General features: G+C 34.0%; 1 protein-coding gene across 4 annotated transcripts in view; it reads right to left on the bottom strand.

Moving 5' to 3' along the window:
• Positions 1–18,230, bottom strand: part of PCMTD1 (protein-L-isoaspartate (D-aspartate) O-methyltransferase domain containing 1) — a 52,271-nt gene that overhangs the window by 13,749 nt on the left and 20,292 nt on the right. For 3 of the 4 annotated variants that reach the window (XM_087707072.1, XM_087707070.1, XM_087707071.1), the window contains 2 exons: positions 2,379–2,550; positions 1,515–1,583 (listed from right to left, as the gene is read on the bottom strand). In XM_087707072.1, coding sequence (XP_087563198.1) covers positions 1,515–1,583; positions 2,379–2,550 — 241 coding nt within the window. The remainder of the gene's footprint in view (positions 1–1,514; positions 1,584–2,378; positions 2,551–18,230) is intronic. The other variant, XM_014060211.2, reaches the window with a different exon arrangement.

Below are 18,230 nucleotides of genomic sequence, written 5' to 3'. Positions count from 1 at the left end.
TTAAGACTCGTGGGATCCATTTTGATAAAGGGTTGTGGGGTCACATTTTACTTCTTAAAAGCTCTTCCTATAAACCCAAAATTTGGCCAATAATCCTTGGTTTTCAGGGTTTTAGAAAGTGAATTGGATGTAGGCTTTGCGACTATTTTACTCCATCCCACTTACCCCAAAAACCCATTCAAATAAAAAAGGATTTTATTTTATTTTTGCTCCAATTGTTTGGTAATATGAAAGTATTAATGTCTTCATTTTTTTCTGCTTCTTTTTCCCCTCAAAAGAAAAGCAAGACAGCTGCAAAAAAGTTGGCTGTAACAAGCCAATTTCAAACTTTATTTATGAAGCTGAATAACCTTACCTATCATTCGATAATAATTCATGCCCCTCATAATTGAGTAGAGAAACATGCTAAAGTTCCAATGATTATCTTTCCCATAATAAATGTCCTAACCCCAGGAAAGATTATACTTGTTAACCCTTTAGCTAAATTTCATCTATGATTATAGTCACAAGGATCATATTCTGTAATTATAGACATGAGCTTAGTAAAATAATCCACCATTTAAAAAGAGGTATATTATTTGATACTTTCCAAATAATTTGAACTTCTAATTTCAATCAGTCCTAGCTATCATTTATAATGCCACGGAAATTGAGGAAATTGTAATCTAAAGTAAACAAAGGGTAATGTTTGATTCTATCTACCTTAGAATTTGGAGGAAATCATAAATGAGTTGGTAACAGCCATGCTGCTATATGTAATTATCCTTTCATAATCATCACAACTTTGTGATGAACTGTCAGTAGCCACAGATGGAATTAAGAACATGTTAGTATAATTTTCGTCTGTATTTGCCTTCAATTTACACTTAAAAAATTAAACTGTTGAAATTTATTAGTGGAAAAGTATGGTTTACTATTGAGCTATAAATACTTAAAACTTAATTTGTAACTGAAGCAGCTGCAGTTTTTTCTTTACAGTATTAGCTCATGAAAAAGTATAAAGCTAGGTGAGTACAATCTTTCTTCTCTTCTTCACCCTAGTACACACGTTGGGGAAAGAACCTACTGGATATAAGCAAAGTGGCAGCAATGTTTCCAATTACTTCATCAAAAGTTTTTTTTACAGCACTGAACAATGCAGACACATAAAGCTGTGTTACTCAGTTTGTGACACTTGCCTTCCCGGTAACTGTCTCTAACTGCCTACTAGGTTTTGGGGAGCCATCTCATAAGCCTGGTACAAATAAAAGGTTTAAAATATCTCAATTTAAATGAAGTATTCAAAATTACAAATTAGTAACATTTATTTTTAAACTGCAGTATTTCAGCATGTTAACAGGCAGAAGTAAGAGTCTGTTCTCGCCCGCCAGTGGCCAGCAGAGCTGGCGGAAGACTTGGACAGTGAGGAGGTTGGTGAAAAACATGGGCCACTCCTGAGTCTGGGGAAGGCTCTGATGAGTGCTCTGCATCGGAGACAGAGATGGGACCAGGGCCGTCCGACAGTTATTAGTTACCTTCGGAGTCGGAGATAAGTGGGGCTGAAGAGCAGCTGGAGCTTGTTCCCGATGTGCGCATGCACAAAGCTGTCAGGAGAAGGGAACAATTAAGGAACAGAGGTCTACTTGGGAGTAAAGGCACAAGGGGATGTTGCATTGCCCCTCCCATAGGGAATAAATAGGAGCAAAGGGGGAGTGGTGTTTGCAGGAGACAATTAGTTTGTATTATTAGTGGGAAGATTTGCTTACCTGAGAGACTCCTTGTCAAGTATTTCCTTGTACAGCATTGTGTCTGGGAGCTATCGGCCTAGCAACTATCCAAGGACTGATAAGGTCTGTGGTTGCAATTTACCCTTGAAAGACTGTTTGCCGGGACTTTGCTGAATGTGAATGCTAGGAATTCACATTAGCGAAATAAAAAGGGGTTTTTGGGGGGGACAAGGAGTCTGTTTCGTTATTTGGTGAAGCCTAGATCAGAACAGAGACATTTAAGAAAAGGAATGGGTGATTTCAGTGTCTAAGAGAGTAGATCATTTAAATCCTGTTCTCTCAAACTTTTTATTTGGGGGAAGGGCTCATGGGTCACACAATATTGTATAATGGACTAATTCTGTCAAAATTACATTTGCAAATTCACTAAAAATCAACTACAGGTGGGCTAGTAGAACTGTCCTGAAAGATCGAATTGTTCAATTAGAACATTTCTTGAAGACAAAAGGGAAGACAATGGGTTTTATTGTTGGTCCTCATTCTTCCATTTTACATTCTGTTTACAGTACTGAGGCAGCTGACAATAGAAAGATTAAGAATGTTATTTAAATGTGACAAAGGAAATATACATATTCAAAGAAAAAAGGTTTCTTTAAAAAAGGTTTAAATCACCTGATCTTCTATAGGCATAACCAGAATGCCTCCAATTTTCAATAAAATTTTCATGTTGTTTTCATGGTCTTTTTGCACACCTGCTCCACAATAAATCCGGTCATATTGATGACTGTCTGAGGCAATCTGCAAACAATTTCCAACTACAAATGCAGGCTCACAAAATTCAAATCTGTGGATAAGCAAACATTTCATTTTTTTTTTAAAAAAAAGTAAAATTAGAATATAAACATTGCTAAAACTGAAATATCTCTGCGATTAAATACACAACCAACATTTTTATGTTCTATATCTTTATTTGATTAAAATGTAAAGTTGAACATGCTTTAGTATTATTTCAATAATAATTATTTATTACTAAATATTTTCTAATTTAAAATAAAAAAATATAAAATATGGATTTTTTTAAAATAAGAAAATAAACTATATTACAAAAATATGTTGGCATGCCTACAAAGAAAAGGGTGAAAAATATAACCCTAAATGAACATCTGCAAGGAGAATATTCTGAATAAAAGGTATCATGACTCAGAAGGCACATCGCAAATGACTTCAGAAAGACAATCTATCAATTTATGGAAACCACAGTACGATCTCCCTAGGCAGCTTTAGCAACCATGCAAGTTTATAACAGGGAAAATAATCTGCTAGATAACTCAGTGTGAAATTACTGACTGCTTAATATGCTAATTACAAAGTGTTTATCCCAGTAGCTAATATGCAAGCAGTGCAGTTATCTTTATTATATAAATAACATGGTTATGGTCAGATTCTCCTTCAAAAACCTGACCTTACCTTCCAGGCTAGAACACAAATGTAGAGCATATTTTAACCATCGTAATAGTTATCTTTGTCCAGAAAAAAACTTTCTTAAGCCAACAAAAGCTAGACAATTACAAACATCTTGTCCAAGCCTCATATTCTAGAACAGGCAGTGTACTGAATATCACACTAACTCTTATGTGAAAAGAAATATGCAAGATATCATCAATCTAAATTATCTTATAGTAGGTGCTTTACAAAATTGGTACCACAAGCTAAAGATGAAAGTGATATCAATACTATTTCAAAAATTTCTTTCAACATTCTTATTTCATTCTTTAGATAGTGAGAATTATGGCATTTACAGGAATCATAAAACATCCAAAACATTTGATGCTTTTAGCTACCTCTTTCTCAATTTTGAAACCAGTCTTAGCCATTTATACATTTATGTTTTTTAATTAAGTTTATTTCCAAAAGATTACAATACTAGAAGATAGTGATCCCAAATTACCTTAACAGAGGAAGACTGATACAAGCAGTACATTCAAACATGATAGCACCCACAGTATTAACGCTTATACTGAAAGTCAGTTTTTTTATGAATTGCTGTAAAATCTCTTAAATAGACTGCAAAGCCCCTTTTTTGTGACTGTAATAATTTTGAACGGTTGTAAACTGACTGGTCATTAAACAAGGACTACCTCATATTGTAACTGCATTATATTGGAAATATACAGAATACCCATATTTACCATGGATGTAATTTAAAATTCAGCATTTTATATTTATTCATCTCAGTGTGAAATCTGCGAAATTAAGGATGCATTAAAGAGATGGTGACAAAGTGACATGTTTGCATCTGGTTGCTACTTCCTTAGCTCAAGGAAATATTTTCCTGAAACTGCATGGTTCCTATGCAAGCCTAAGAAAAGCCATGGTTTCTTTAGAGAGTTGCTGTCTGGTACATAAAACACACTTATGCTGGGATCAAACACCTTTCCTACTTTGGATCCAAATAGTTGCACAGACATTCTTCCAACTGGAATGACTTCTTAAGAATTGTACTTAGTCCCTATTCTTTCAGATTTTACAAAATGGGCCAATTTAGACAGAATATTTCAATCTAAATTAGTTATTTCAATGATTTATATTTTATTTTCCCTGCTGGGAGTAGGCATGCTGCACTTCTAAACTGAGATCACAGAGGTGTTTGAAATATGGGATGGCTGATGTCTATGGAATTTCTCAGTCATCCAGGTAGTCATGGTTGTCCCAAAGGTGTTTTTTCAAGAGGCAACTGGACTTTCTGGTTTTTCTTTGAAGATGTTTCGCTTCTTATCCAAGCTTCTTCAGCTCTGACTGAATGGTGGGGAATGGAAGGATGCAGGAATATTGGAAAAGCTCAGGAGGACAGAGAGGACTGCTGGTTTAAAAGAGGAGTCAAAGAGACCATCTTTGTGAAAACTGAACAGCCTTCTCTCAACAGAGGGGGAGGGATACAACATCTGTCTATCTCCAATCTACAACACAGTTCTTTCAATAGTTCCAAGTAGGCTTCACAGCCACACCTTGATGACACAGATAAAGCTCTAGCTGGCCTTAACTCGCTAAAAGAATGCAAATGACCAGCTGTCTGCAAGAAGTATAAAACCTTCCATTCCCCATCATGCAGTTAAAGCTGAAGAAGATTCTTGGATAAGAAGCAAAATGTCTTCAAAGAAAAAGTCTAGTTGCCTCTTTAAAAAGCACCTTTGGAATGGCTGATACAGAACTTGTCAGCAACAAAGCTGCTGCTTTTTCTCCACATACTTGTCTTCTGCAGACAACAGAGTCCTGGAAAATGCCAAGCTTGCTTTAAGGAACTGCAAGTAGATGCTTAAAACACAAGGCAGTTTTTACTTCTGTGCATGCAGTGAAGAAACATTTTGCCATGCACAGGTAAACTAAGTAGCCCTGTTCCACCATTTCCACAATGTGCCTAATGGCAAACAGTACAGATATCAGATAATATATTCAGAGTTTATATCAGGGAAACAATATTAGTGCAAGACATTTATCATGCATAAACCTCATTCAACCAGCTGTGCTGATGATTACATTGGTTCATGCTCTAATGTAAATCAATCTCTTACAATACGAAGGACAGATGTTAAGGAAATTAACTTGTCATATCCTCAGCAAACTTCTATTTTCTTTCATCAAGAGTTCAAAAGATTCAAAAGAGTAATAACAGAAGAAAATGACACTTCCTTTCAATATTGAGGATAAAATTTCTCCATGGAGAACCATTGCTTGGTGTTATGGTATTTGGTGATTTTTATTAGATTTAACAACTATAAATCTATATGAAGGATTGCCTCTAATATGACTCCATGTTTACCAGCCACATACATCAGGTGTTATCAGTCCCTAATTATAGTTGGAACCTTGCAACCCTTTTAAGATCTTTTACAGTGCTTCCATTGGGGGTTGGATGCTAGATATAGTCTCTGCATCAGAAAATTAGTCTAGGAAAATACATTTATGTATTCAAGGAAATACATTGAGACATACTGAATTAATGGAAAATAATGATAGTGTCAGTGATTTGCTATGGGGAAGACAAAAGCCCAATTATAATACCATTAATACTAACATTATACCATTGAGTAAAACAGAGCTGATTATTGCTCAACAACGAAATCAGACAAAACACCAAGATAATGTATGGTAATGTAAGGGCACAAATTTATGCTCCAAAGGCTGTTTAGAAATGAGTGGATTCTTCTGCATCTTTCTCCCATTATGTAACTGTATCCAGCTTCCTATGTAACTGTGCACTGTTATGGACTATTCAGATGCACACTAAATGTTCTTCCGAAACCTCTGAAATCCCATTGGTAGTGGAAATGAGCCATTGTACAAATCTGTAGTTACAGAAATAAAACACAAGATACTAGACTGTAGTTTTTAAACACTCTTTTTCTTCATCATCAATGTAATCGTGTAGTTAGATATAGCATCAGGATGACTTTATAATTCACACCAGTTAGTGCAACATAATGTGGCCTTCCCACATGTCTACTTTTGGCCTTCTAAAACTTAATGCCAAAACATATGTATCTTCGTGTTATGATTGCAGATACAAAAAGTAACAACATAAATGAATTTCAACTTTTTATTTAATCTAGTGAGCCACAGAAATGAAATGATTTAAAAGAAAATACTATTGGAGTAGAGTAAGAACTTTCATGTCCTACGCATTGATCTCCTTTATTTAAATAACTTATTAGAGCACAATCTTCTTTCAATCAAGTTTCTTGTTAGAACATGGTCAAAGATTGATAAAATAGATAAAACACATTGCAACCCAATCTGTGGCACAAAACAGACAAAAGGGAAAAAAAAGTCAAATGAGTAATATGAAATACAGTTCAGAAAATTAGGCCAGATTTCTCAGATTCACAAATTCAGGAGAATCTTCCTTATATAAAGGCAGATGAAAGTAAAATAATTACTTAGGAACTCTGGTAGCCAAAATATGTCCTGTTCTTATGGCTAGCCTCTGAGTAAATATAAGTTCATTTCATAATTCAATCAGAACACATCCATGGTTTTCCCACTTCTGCATATGAATCATTAAATATACTCCAGGGAACCACACACAAAAAAGAACTGACATTTTGTGCCTGATTTTCTAACTCATTAATTGCAGATAATTTTTTTAAAATAACCATAATCATATGGCCTTTGGAAATACTATAAAATGGATTGAAACAAATTTGGACAAGAATTTCTTTAAGATTTCTGGTATATGTGGCTAGGAAGGAAAGAAAGAAGGGAATTTATAGTATGATGATAAACCTGTAATTTGACAATTTTGATGTAAGAAATTTAACATTAAACATACAAGAAAGCACTGTCCTTATATACCTTTCTACTAATCTATATAAATTATTATCTGCTAGTATGTAATCTGATGAGTGCTAGTACACTTCAAGGGCATATTACATTAATCTTAAATTCCTAGTATCTTCTAAAATAAATAGAACTCAAATCTCATATAAAACAATCATTAACTGAAGAGGTTGTGTCAGGACTGATTAGGTGAGGTTACCTGAAAAATTCTAAGTGGGCCATTACTTTTGGAATAACTTAGACATTCTGATAGGTGATGATTTATGATGGTCTAATATATCAGAAAGGTAAGATTGAATGTACATTACGATTATAGAGTCCCTTCCCTTTATGCAGCAAGTATACATGTTCCATTGATCCACCACTGAAAGCTATAAAAGACTTCAAAAAATATCATTTGTTTAACTTGGAGGCTATATGCCTACTCTGCAAACTACTTAGAGGGCTGTAAAACACTGTGAAACTGTGTATAAGTCTAAGTGATATTGCTAACACAAAATTGCAGCAATTTGTTACAACAGTAATTACACTGATAAATATATTTCATTTATTTTTTAACAGGTTTCCTCTTCTGCCACCTAAAATTGTTTTTCAGAGTTGTAACTTTTATGGATTACAATGGTTTCATTTTTTAAATTATTTTAGATTATACAGTAAGGATACTAAGGGCTCTTTTTGAAGTATGCTGTCTTCAGAGCCAAATAACAGTTTTCCCTAAGGTGTATCAAATTTTAAGATTTTCAAGCTAACAAGGCATGAGAATTTTATCATCAGATACTTTCTTGTGCTATATACATATATTTCTAACTATGCTAAGCAAAATGAAAACTGCCTTGATGTAGCTCATTTAAATAAAATTATCATAATTCATGTTTGCTATTTCTCCTAGTTCTTAATAAGTGACATTTTAAAAAGAAAATAATTTGATTATAATTGTATTCTGAATATAATACTGTAACAAACTATATAATAATTGTAAATGACAAGTTCAGGTTTAAAGAAAAAAAATATCAGCAAAGCAAGTGGCAACAATGACTTAATGTGCAGTATACTGGCATATCACATTGATTGTACTAAACCATAATTTTAAAGAACAAAATTTAAATATTCAATTACCTTAAACTGGACTAGTTATTACTTTCTTCTGTATTTCTTAAAATGATAAAATAGGAAAGCAGTAGCATTTTATACTATTGTAATAGTTTAGACAGTAAATATTATTTATTAGATTTATGTTCCATTTTTCTCCTGGGAGTTCACAATGCTACCCTTCATTTTTGCTGAAAAGGGAAATTATAATTGGTCTAAGTTATCCTGTGAGTATATGTAGCTGAGGATGAAATTTATTGAAACTCCAAATTATTAATTATTCATTTAGCTCTGAATGGAGCATATGGCATAAATGTGGTAATAAAATTATAGTTATATGTGGATACAGATGCATTAAATACTATATAGATTCTGTAAATATTACCTTAAGTCTTGGTAAAAATTACATTTCATATCAAAATATGCAAATCTATATTGGCACTACACTCATCTGAAGTTAGTTTTTTAAAATGTTTTCCAAACTATTTTGTCTAATGTGTAAAATATCAAACTTTCAAATAGGTATTTTTAAAAGCTGTATTTTGGATGCAGTTTGAAGAGTTTTAAGTAATTGCTTCTGAAAACACCAAAATTTATTGTTTGGCAATTAGCTGTATTTCCATATTTAATCTGTATTGACTGCATTCTGTAGAGTTTTGTCTTGAAAACTGAACACTCCTTCTTTCAGTATGGTAGCAGACCCTAATATTTGGCAAGGATACAACAACTATATGACCCAAGAAAACTCTCTTAACCAAGGAAAGATTTCACAAGGGTTGTTAGGGTTTTTTGGCCAAAAGGTGCCAACAAAAATAGTGAGAAAGCACAAGAGCATTGGGAAGAGGCATTTTTGGTAACTGTGGTAAAAGTTTGCACATGAAATATTTATCAGGAAGAGCTTTAATTTTATTGTGTTCAGTGATTGAAGCCACAGCATATTTAGCCATACAGTACACAGCAGGAGTGGGTTCCGGCTTCTGTTACTGCTGGTTTGCTCAGGGATGCGCTTCAGGTGCGTGCGCTATCCGGGCATACACAGTAGTAAAACAATAGCTTCTGCCCATGCACAAAGCAAAAAATAAAATGGCGGTGCCTGTAGTGCCACCGATAGAACTGGTTTGGGGCTGTGGCAGACCAAGTTACTACCTACTCAGCTGAACCCGTCTGAACCAGTAGGAACCCACCTCTGGTATACAATAATGTGTTCGTTGATTGTAGAGGTTTGTTATACGACAAACTATTTTTAATCCTGATTTCAATGCCTTCATGTAGAAATTTTGGCAACTGGACAAAACAAATGCAATAGATACAATTCTGTTTTACAGGATCCTCAATCATTCTTCTGTTCTTTTTACCTGGATAGGGACTTCATCATTTTGATGAAAACTTCTAAGTTCAATGTGCTTGCAAAGCATGATGTAAATATAGTGTTCAGCCACAGTGTCTGCTAAGAGAATCTCAAATCTTTCCAACCAAAGCAACATGAAAAATACTCCAAGGATTATGTTTTGCTTTGCTTTTATAACAAGTAAATTTATCACGGTTCTCATTTCAATAGCAGAAGCTTCCAAATCTGAAAACTGTAGATTTCTATTTTTCTTCTTCAAATAACTAATTATCTGTAAATTGACATATTTATTCAAGTGGAAATTGGATAAAAAGCCTTTCTTTTTGTTGTGGGTCAGCAGAAGTTCCTTTTCTAGTCTTCACTGTATTAATAGAACTAAAACATAGTACTGTTTTATTCCTGAGAGGCTGAATATGTGAACTTACTTTCCTTCTGCAGATATTTAAAAATATTATCTTACTAGTAATATTTTTTTTCAGTAGTAATACTACAATTGTTCTCACTTACCATTGTAGAAAGATGACTCTTTCATTACTCAGAGATGAATAGTTGGTATCCTTGCCCAGAAGGAATCATATCAGCTTTTGCACTTGGGGGATTGGTAGCGTGCTAGCAGGTAGGCAATCTAGCACTGCCCCGTGGCTGTCCCTCCAAGACGGATATTCTACATCTAGAAGCTGACTGGGAGCAGAAAAGACAACATATTCCCCTTCAATAAACAAGTGAAGAGGAGTCCTGGCATTGCAACATCTGTGCATTAGACAGCCATAAGGATCCTTCTAGTTTCAAAATTTAAAGTGGCTCATGTCAACTAAAGAAAGAACAGCATTGCTTATTAATTTTCAAAATGAGGGCAGTGCAATGACCTAAACTTATGAAGTGTTTCTCCTAAGAATTGTCCAGATAAAATAGAAAGTTGTGGTTTGCTGCCTAAGGTAATGTTTTCTAGTAAAATTAAATTTTAAAAAGAAGATGATCAAGCCTTCATATGTTTCAAAATGATACCTCCATTTTTAAAGACAGCTAATTTTTTGAAATGTCAAATATAGAAGCTGAACATATTGCTAAAATATCTCCATCTTTTGAGAATAGGTATAAAATTTTAGTGATTTTTCCAACTGCTACAAAGTTGAACGTATAGAAAATTTTACTTTGAAAATATAGATTTAAATGTCAGAAAATGAAAGAAATGTCACAAACTTATTTGTGAAGAGACATTTCTGACACATTTTTGAACCCACTGTCATTTTAGATATCTAGTATATTATTATCAAAGGATAATAATAAGAGATAATAGAAAAGCATCAAAATTAATCTAAAAATTCTACCCTATTATTGCAAATACTGTACCATGAAATCTATGCCAAAGAAGAATACATTGCTTCATTTTCTGATTAGTTGAATATACTGCTTTTTCTAACGCAAATATGATATACATTTCCAAAGGTCATTTCTTGATGAAATATGGCTCTACTTACATACATCAAAATACTAATATTAATAGTTCTTAAAACCAGATCGTATGGGCCAGCAATCTTTCAAATTGTTTACATCTCCAAAAAACAAAATCTGATCTCCAATACATTTGGGTGGAGGAAGAGTTCCATTGACATGAAATGCAATTTTAAGTCTTAAACTCCTTAACATCAATTTAGCATTTTTAAGGACTTGCAACAGTGGTGGGTCCGGATTCTGTTCCAACCAGTACGGTTGGAAAGGCCCCGGCGTCACCCACATGGATGCACGTGGTACTTGCCTGCAACACTTGCGCAAGCCTCCATAACGCTCCAGCTACTCAACGGAGCATCGTGCACCCGCTGTATGCACCATGCATGTGCGCAGAAGCGCCAAAAGCTTAAAGCACACGTAAGGAGCGATGCCGGCCGGCCCCTCCAGAGCACCTTACTGGAACAGTATCCGGTGCTCCGGGCAGGCTCCAGTACACCTGTACTGGGGCGTACCACCTGCAACCCACCACTGACTTTCAACCATTGATATATGGGTTTCCAATTCTTCTGTCCATGATTGAAAAATCCCAATGCTATTTTAAAAATGTTCATATATAATTGGAAAAGAAATGTTCTGAGTTTAATTTACATTAGTGATTCTATCAGATATGAAAGCACCTCAGGTAACTTTGAATTATATTTAAGTTGAAAATACCGCTGAATTGCATCTGATTTTACAATTCTTTTTGCCATGGTTGTTAAGTGAATCATACAGTCATTAAACAAATTCAGCTTCTTCCATTTCAAATTTAATTTTTAAGATTCTCTAAATCTTTATATCTTTCCAATGCTTTGGGGTTTGCTTGCCCATGAAATTTAGTAAAATGTTCCTTCTGTTTCATGGCATTTCCATCATTTATTTGTGCATGATTTCTCTCTTTTTTCCAGCAATTAGCAGAATTGTATGTCATCTATACAACATTTCTTACTAGTTTTTTTCTTAAAATCATATGTTATATGTAAAATACAATTTTGTCTAATTTATCCTGCTTCTTAAAAAAAGTCTCTCTGCATCATATATGTTAGTTTATGTAGGTGCTCTTAATAGGAGTATTTTAAACTATGTCCCTCTCTAATTTTTAAGATTAGATTTATTCTTTTAGCTATATGTTTGTTTGTTTATTTATTTGTATATATGGTATATCTTTAATTAAGTAATGCTTGCTGGTTTTAATCTATTCATGATATCTGGGTGAACTAGATTCATAAATGTAATTACACTTGCTTTTACTTTAATTATCTCAAACATAAAAAACATTTAGAATAAAGGCTAACAATGAAATTGTTATTTCTCATTATCTTTTTGTAAAGTTCCATAATTTGATCAAGCTTTGTCTATGTGTGCTTTTAGGTATTTTTTTTAAATATCTTTTATATCCCTTATATCATAAGTATCTGTACAGTTCATTAGCTAGACCGGCTTCTTCCAGTATTGACATTCTACAGTTCAGGAATTAAAACCCAAACAGTTAAGTAGTCATGAGTCTCAATCAAAATCTATCTACATCCCAATAAAGCTCAAAGATTTCTTATGGCATACACTATTGGAAATAAATATCTTTCTATTGTATGTTTCTACTATTTCTACTATATAGAGCAATGATAGCGCAGTGGCTAAAATACAGTGTTGCAGGCTGACTTTGCTCACTGCCGGGAATTTGATCCTGACCGGCTCAAGAGATTGCTAAAATAAGAATCCAGATTGTTGGGGAAATATGCTGACTTTGGAAACTGCTTAGAGCAAGGGTGTCAAACTTGCCTCATCGTCACATGACTATTGGCACTTTTTACCCCTTCACCAAACTGGGTGGGGGGTGGGGCCAGTATGTGATGCATGTGGCCCATGGGTTACGAGTTTGACATCCCTGGCTTAGAGAGTGCTGTAAAGCACTATGTAGCAATATATAAGTTTAAGTGCTATTGCTATGTTGATAGAAAAACTTCTTATGATGATAATGAGAATAAATAATAACTTTTCAATAAAGCCCACAGAAGATGATTTTCAGTAAACAAACCTATGGATGATAAAAATAACTTTTGTGATATTTTTGCAAGTCTGATACATTAAAGATCACAATAATCAGGGAGCAATCTTAGTTTAGTTAATGAAGTCCTTGGTGACTTTATTTCCCCAGATAGTATCTTCCATAGAACTTTCCACTCTGAAAACAACGTTAATTGCTAACACTGAGATACTTCTCAAAAAAGAAATCAAATAAGGTACAATATTCATTTTAGTAACATTACATTTGCCACACTTTAAATTCATTTATTAACATCTAAATCAATATTTTCTAAATTTTTCAATACACTTCCACATATTCAGAAATCAAATATCCTCAAAGTAATAATAAAGTGCGCACAAGGATCGATATATTCTCACCATCACTACCGCTTTACTTAAATCATAACTCCATATTCAACCAACCAACCAATTTCACACAAAAAAGGTGTTTCATCATTGTATAATATGAGATTCATATACATCAATTTTATACCTACTTAATATTTTAAATACCTTAAGTGTATTTCATACACTCTGTATCCCTCATCTCAATACATGAAGAATTAAAATTTAAAGTAAGTGCTCAAATAAATCACAGATTATAAAACAGTTTGGCAGGCAATAAATGCTAACATTACAGATATATGAGTACAAATAAATATTAAATTGGTAATCAAAGGAGTGACTAGAGAAGATAAGTATAAAATTAAAAGTATAAAACAATACATAAACAAAAAGAACTTAAACAAAGATATGTATATTATTATTTCCTTGAAGAACAAGTTCACCACCAAACTCGCCTCTCTTCCTTTCCAAATGTTAATATTATTTTATTTATTTAAACCAGTGTAATGGTAGCAAAATCCTGCAGGAGACAATAGAAGCCAACAAAAACAAAAACAGAAGAAAACTAAACCCACAAAAAAAGACAGAATTTCAAAATGGCAATAACTATTCATTGTACAGTGAGAAATGCCAGAGCAGGTGAACTGGGAGGCAGAAAATAAGAAGGGGGCGGGGGAAAGGAACTGGGTTGGGTTTTTTTTGGGGGGGGGGTTGGTACAAGGTTTAAACCAAGGACATTTTGTACAAACATATGCAAAAAATAAAATCAAGGAAACAATGAAATATTAAGACAATTAATAAATGATTTTAAAAACCTGAAACAGGAAAAGGAAAAAAAAAACAAAATTTAAAATCTAGAAAAAAATCTTCAAGCTACCATTATTTTCTCTGAAGATTTATTAGGAGCTACTTATCCGATTGCAAAATAATCAAACTGGTGCTGGCTAAAACGGAAACGAGAATTTTTAAATAATCCACATGCTTACCGGTATTATGAACAATAACAATCTTAAATAAATAGCTAGCTTCAAAAATGTTTTCTACTGGGTTCAGTAGGTTTAAAAGCTTGTACTCCTTAAGTGACAGGATATTTTATATCATGCACATATTTATAATATGGTTATATTTAATACTTCCTTCTCCAGGAAGGAACAGTCCTCATTATTTTTAATGCAACATAATTAAGAGGTGCTCATCCTCCTTTTATAATCATAACCATTTTCTGAAGTAAATTACATGCCAGCTATATATTTTAATGCAATTTGTAGAAACATGGAGAAAGTAGATAAATTTAATAAATAAATAAATAAAAATAGGTTGCATTATGCTATTTTGCTTTGCTTAGCTTATAATATTTCCTAGTACCTGTGTATGTTTAGCAAGCATTTGCCCCCTTTGGCTTTTGTTTTATGCTTTCCAGGGCCATTATAGTTGACTACTTCCTGTTCTGTGGTCCAATTATTTTAATATACTGTAACAATTATTTTTATATGTTTTGCCATATTTAAAGCCTCAAATACTACTGGTAACAGGAATAACTTTTTTGCAAATAAAACAATTTTCAATAAAAGTCACAGAAATTGCTTCTTTTCTTCCAATGTTTTGTTTCCAATGGATCATTTTTATTATTTCTCAGTGAATTTTGTAAGTGTGTGGGTGCCTGCTCTACCTGTTGGCATTACTGTAGATAACAAAGTTTATATATAACCTTGGGAACCTAGGCTAAGGTTCATTAGGCTAGGTTCCCAAGGTTATATATTGTAAGTATGCTATTAAAAACATTTAATAGCATACTTGCTGCTTTCCATATTTGCATATATTTACAACATATTAACAAAAATTTGTTCTAAATAAAAGGATGAGAACTCTTCATGCTTAAAAAATTAAATCAACAATAGTGTCTCACTATCATCATTAAGACGTCTGTAACAGCTAATCCTCAGAGTTTATTTTCAAAGCAATATTGAAGTAAATATGGGATATTTACGTGACCAACCTATTAGTATAAATGACCACTTTAGGGTTTGTTTGACTCCAAATTAGCTAAAATTGAAAGAATTACCGTGAATATTTCCTACTAATGTCAGTAGGAATATTAAAAATACTAATTTACCTTTCCAATTTGACAGAACTGGACAGACAGGAAAGGGAGGCATGTAACTATTTTGCCTAAAGTAGATATTTCAATCATACAAAACTAAAACCAAAGAAACAATATCAATACATACTGATCTGTGCTTTAGAACCTATGGTTTGCCTGTATCCTATGCTCAGCATAATTAAGTTTATTTTATTGTCGTTTCACCTCGTACAATGAAATTAAATGCCATCTTCAGTGTACATTATAACTATAAAAATAAAACACAAACACATATCCTTCACATTCTATGCAATTGAATTGAAAACCCGATATCGCATTACTATAGCACTATACAGTAGAATTCAATATAGTTACTGACTTGGGTTAGAATCTGTTTTTCAGCCTATTTGTCCTTGTTTTTATTATCCTGTACCGCTTGCCAGATGGTAAAAGTTTTAAAAAAGGGTGCCTAGGATGAGATGGATCTTTAAGAATGTTTTGAACTTTCTTAAGGCAGTGGGAGCTATAAAGCTCTTTCAAAGAGGGGAGAGGGCAACCAGTGATCCTCTGGGCAATGATGTTAACCCTCTGGAGTACTGTCCTTATCTGCCACTGTGCAACTGGCAAACCATACACAGATGCAGTAAGTTAAAATACTCTCTATGGTGCAGTGGTGGTAGGTCACCAGCAGTTTTTCATTCAGTTGTTGTTTCCTGAGAAGTCTCAGGTAGTATAATCTCTGCTGGGTCCTTTTGACCAATGCTGCAATGTGAGCACCCCAGGTCAGGTTCTCTTTTATGATCACACACAGAAACTTAAAACTGGCCACTTGCTCCACTCAGTCTCCATTGATAAGCAAGGGCTGGATATCTGATCTATTCCTTCTATAGTCCTTGGTCTTATTGGTGTTAAGGACCAAGTTATTGTCTCCACACCAGAAAAGAAACCACTCCACCTCATCTTGATGAGGAGACTCAACCCCCATCCCCACCCCCAGAGATGAGTCCCACCACTGTTGCATTATTTGCAAATTTATTAAAAGTATTACTAGCGTGAGTAGGAATGCAGTCATGCACATAAAGAGTATAGAGTAAGGGACTCAACACGCAATCCTGTGGTGTACCAGTGTTAAGAATAAGGGCTGAAGAGATATGATTATCTAATCTGACCCTCTGAGAGCGGCCAGACAGGAAATTCATAATCCAAAGGCAGATTGAATAGTAAAGTCCAAGATCCATAGGTTATGGAAACACAACCTACAATCCATTTATACCAAGAATATAACGTTTAGTCTGAAAATTGCTAAATAAAAATAGTAGCAGTTATTAATGTAATGGTAAATTAGATATTAGCAATTAATACATACTCAAAATATGTGCCAAAATACAACTTTGAAGTAGCTAAGACGTTAAATACTTAATAATACATAAAAATTTAAATATAGCATGAATCCTTTCATTATAAGCCATAATGAAGGCCAAAAGATTACTTATTTACTGATTTTAGACTTTTTAAATCATGTAATTCTTTACAGTTTTTTAAAAATAGCTATAGTATAAATAATACAGCGCAACCATATAATGTAACAAAAAAACTCATAAATAGCTTAATACCAGAGCAATATATAAATAAGTCTTCCACACTATCTTAACCAAATGTATAAAGTTCTCCAGAAGACAATTCTGTAAGGTCAACAGAATTAGGTCAAATCTAACTTCCAATGAAACACTGTTCAATAGTACATGGATCATAATAAATATCTCCTACAAGCTTGCCTCCTCTAATTTCAGTAGTGAGAAACTATCAGCCTTTCTCCAATATGTTGTATCATATATGTTGACTCTGGCTGGAGGAAGCAATCCTGAAGGTATCTCACTACTAAGCCATATAGGGCTTCGTTGGTTAAAGCCAATAATTTAAATTGCTAATGCAGGGCTCTAACTGCAGGCTTCATATTTTGATGGTTTAATATTGTTAAACCATCTAAAAGCGATTAGATAGTGCAAATTAATGAGTGATCTTTAACAGCAGTTTCATATATAAATCACTGCAGTAGCCCCAACAGGTGGTTGGGGTGAGAGAATGTCATTGCAAAGTCCTCACATTCCAGGAACCACTACAATTGGTATACGAGTCAGGGTTCGTTAAAGAGTTTCTTGGACATGGCCTCCATTTGCCTATCCAGCAATAGCTGTGACCCATGAGTTACAGAATTACTCCATCAGGGGCTGTTCTGCCCTTCAAGAAAAACAGTAGAGATGGCAGACACCCTAAATAATGACTAACTGTATCTTGCTGGGTTTAGTATCAGCTTGTTCCTTTCCATCTAGATCCTAATAACTTCCAAATACCGGCACAAGGCTTTGTCTGCATTACCAGTATGGCCCAGGATGGTGATATATAATTGAGTATCACCAGCCTATTAATATAGCACATCATGAACTGACGGATGGCCTTCTCATTATCTTCAAAGAAATGTTAAAAAGTCATGGGAAGAGGATCAAACCTGTAGCAGTCCACATATGAGGCTACTAGATTACTTCTTGGACAACTTCTGGCTAAAACTATCCATTGCTATTCTGGACATGATAGTTAATGACTGCCAAGAGGTCAATTGGGCCAGAAGTTGCATACTATCCCATCAGTGTTTTGACAAAAATCATGGACAGCAATGAAATATGGTTCCAGGACTGACTGAGAAGAGTCCAAATAATCAATTCTAGGAAAGTTTGCTTCATAGAATTCCACTGTCTTCTCACAGCAGTTCAACAATCTTCTCAAAAAATGAAATCTTAGAAATAAAGAATTAGTTGAC

This window comes from Thamnophis sirtalis, unplaced genomic scaffold (assembly GCF_051295495.1).
Source record: "Thamnophis sirtalis isolate CommonGarterSnake01/CBP01778 unplaced genomic scaffold, rThaSir2_p1.2 scaffold_2, whole genome shotgun sequence".
NCBI classification, from domain to species: Eukaryota; Metazoa; Chordata; class Lepidosauria; order Squamata; family Natricidae; genus Thamnophis; species Thamnophis sirtalis.
The sequence above is the reverse complement of the archived record's forward strand: the minus strand, read 5'-3'. Positions and strand labels throughout refer to the sequence as shown.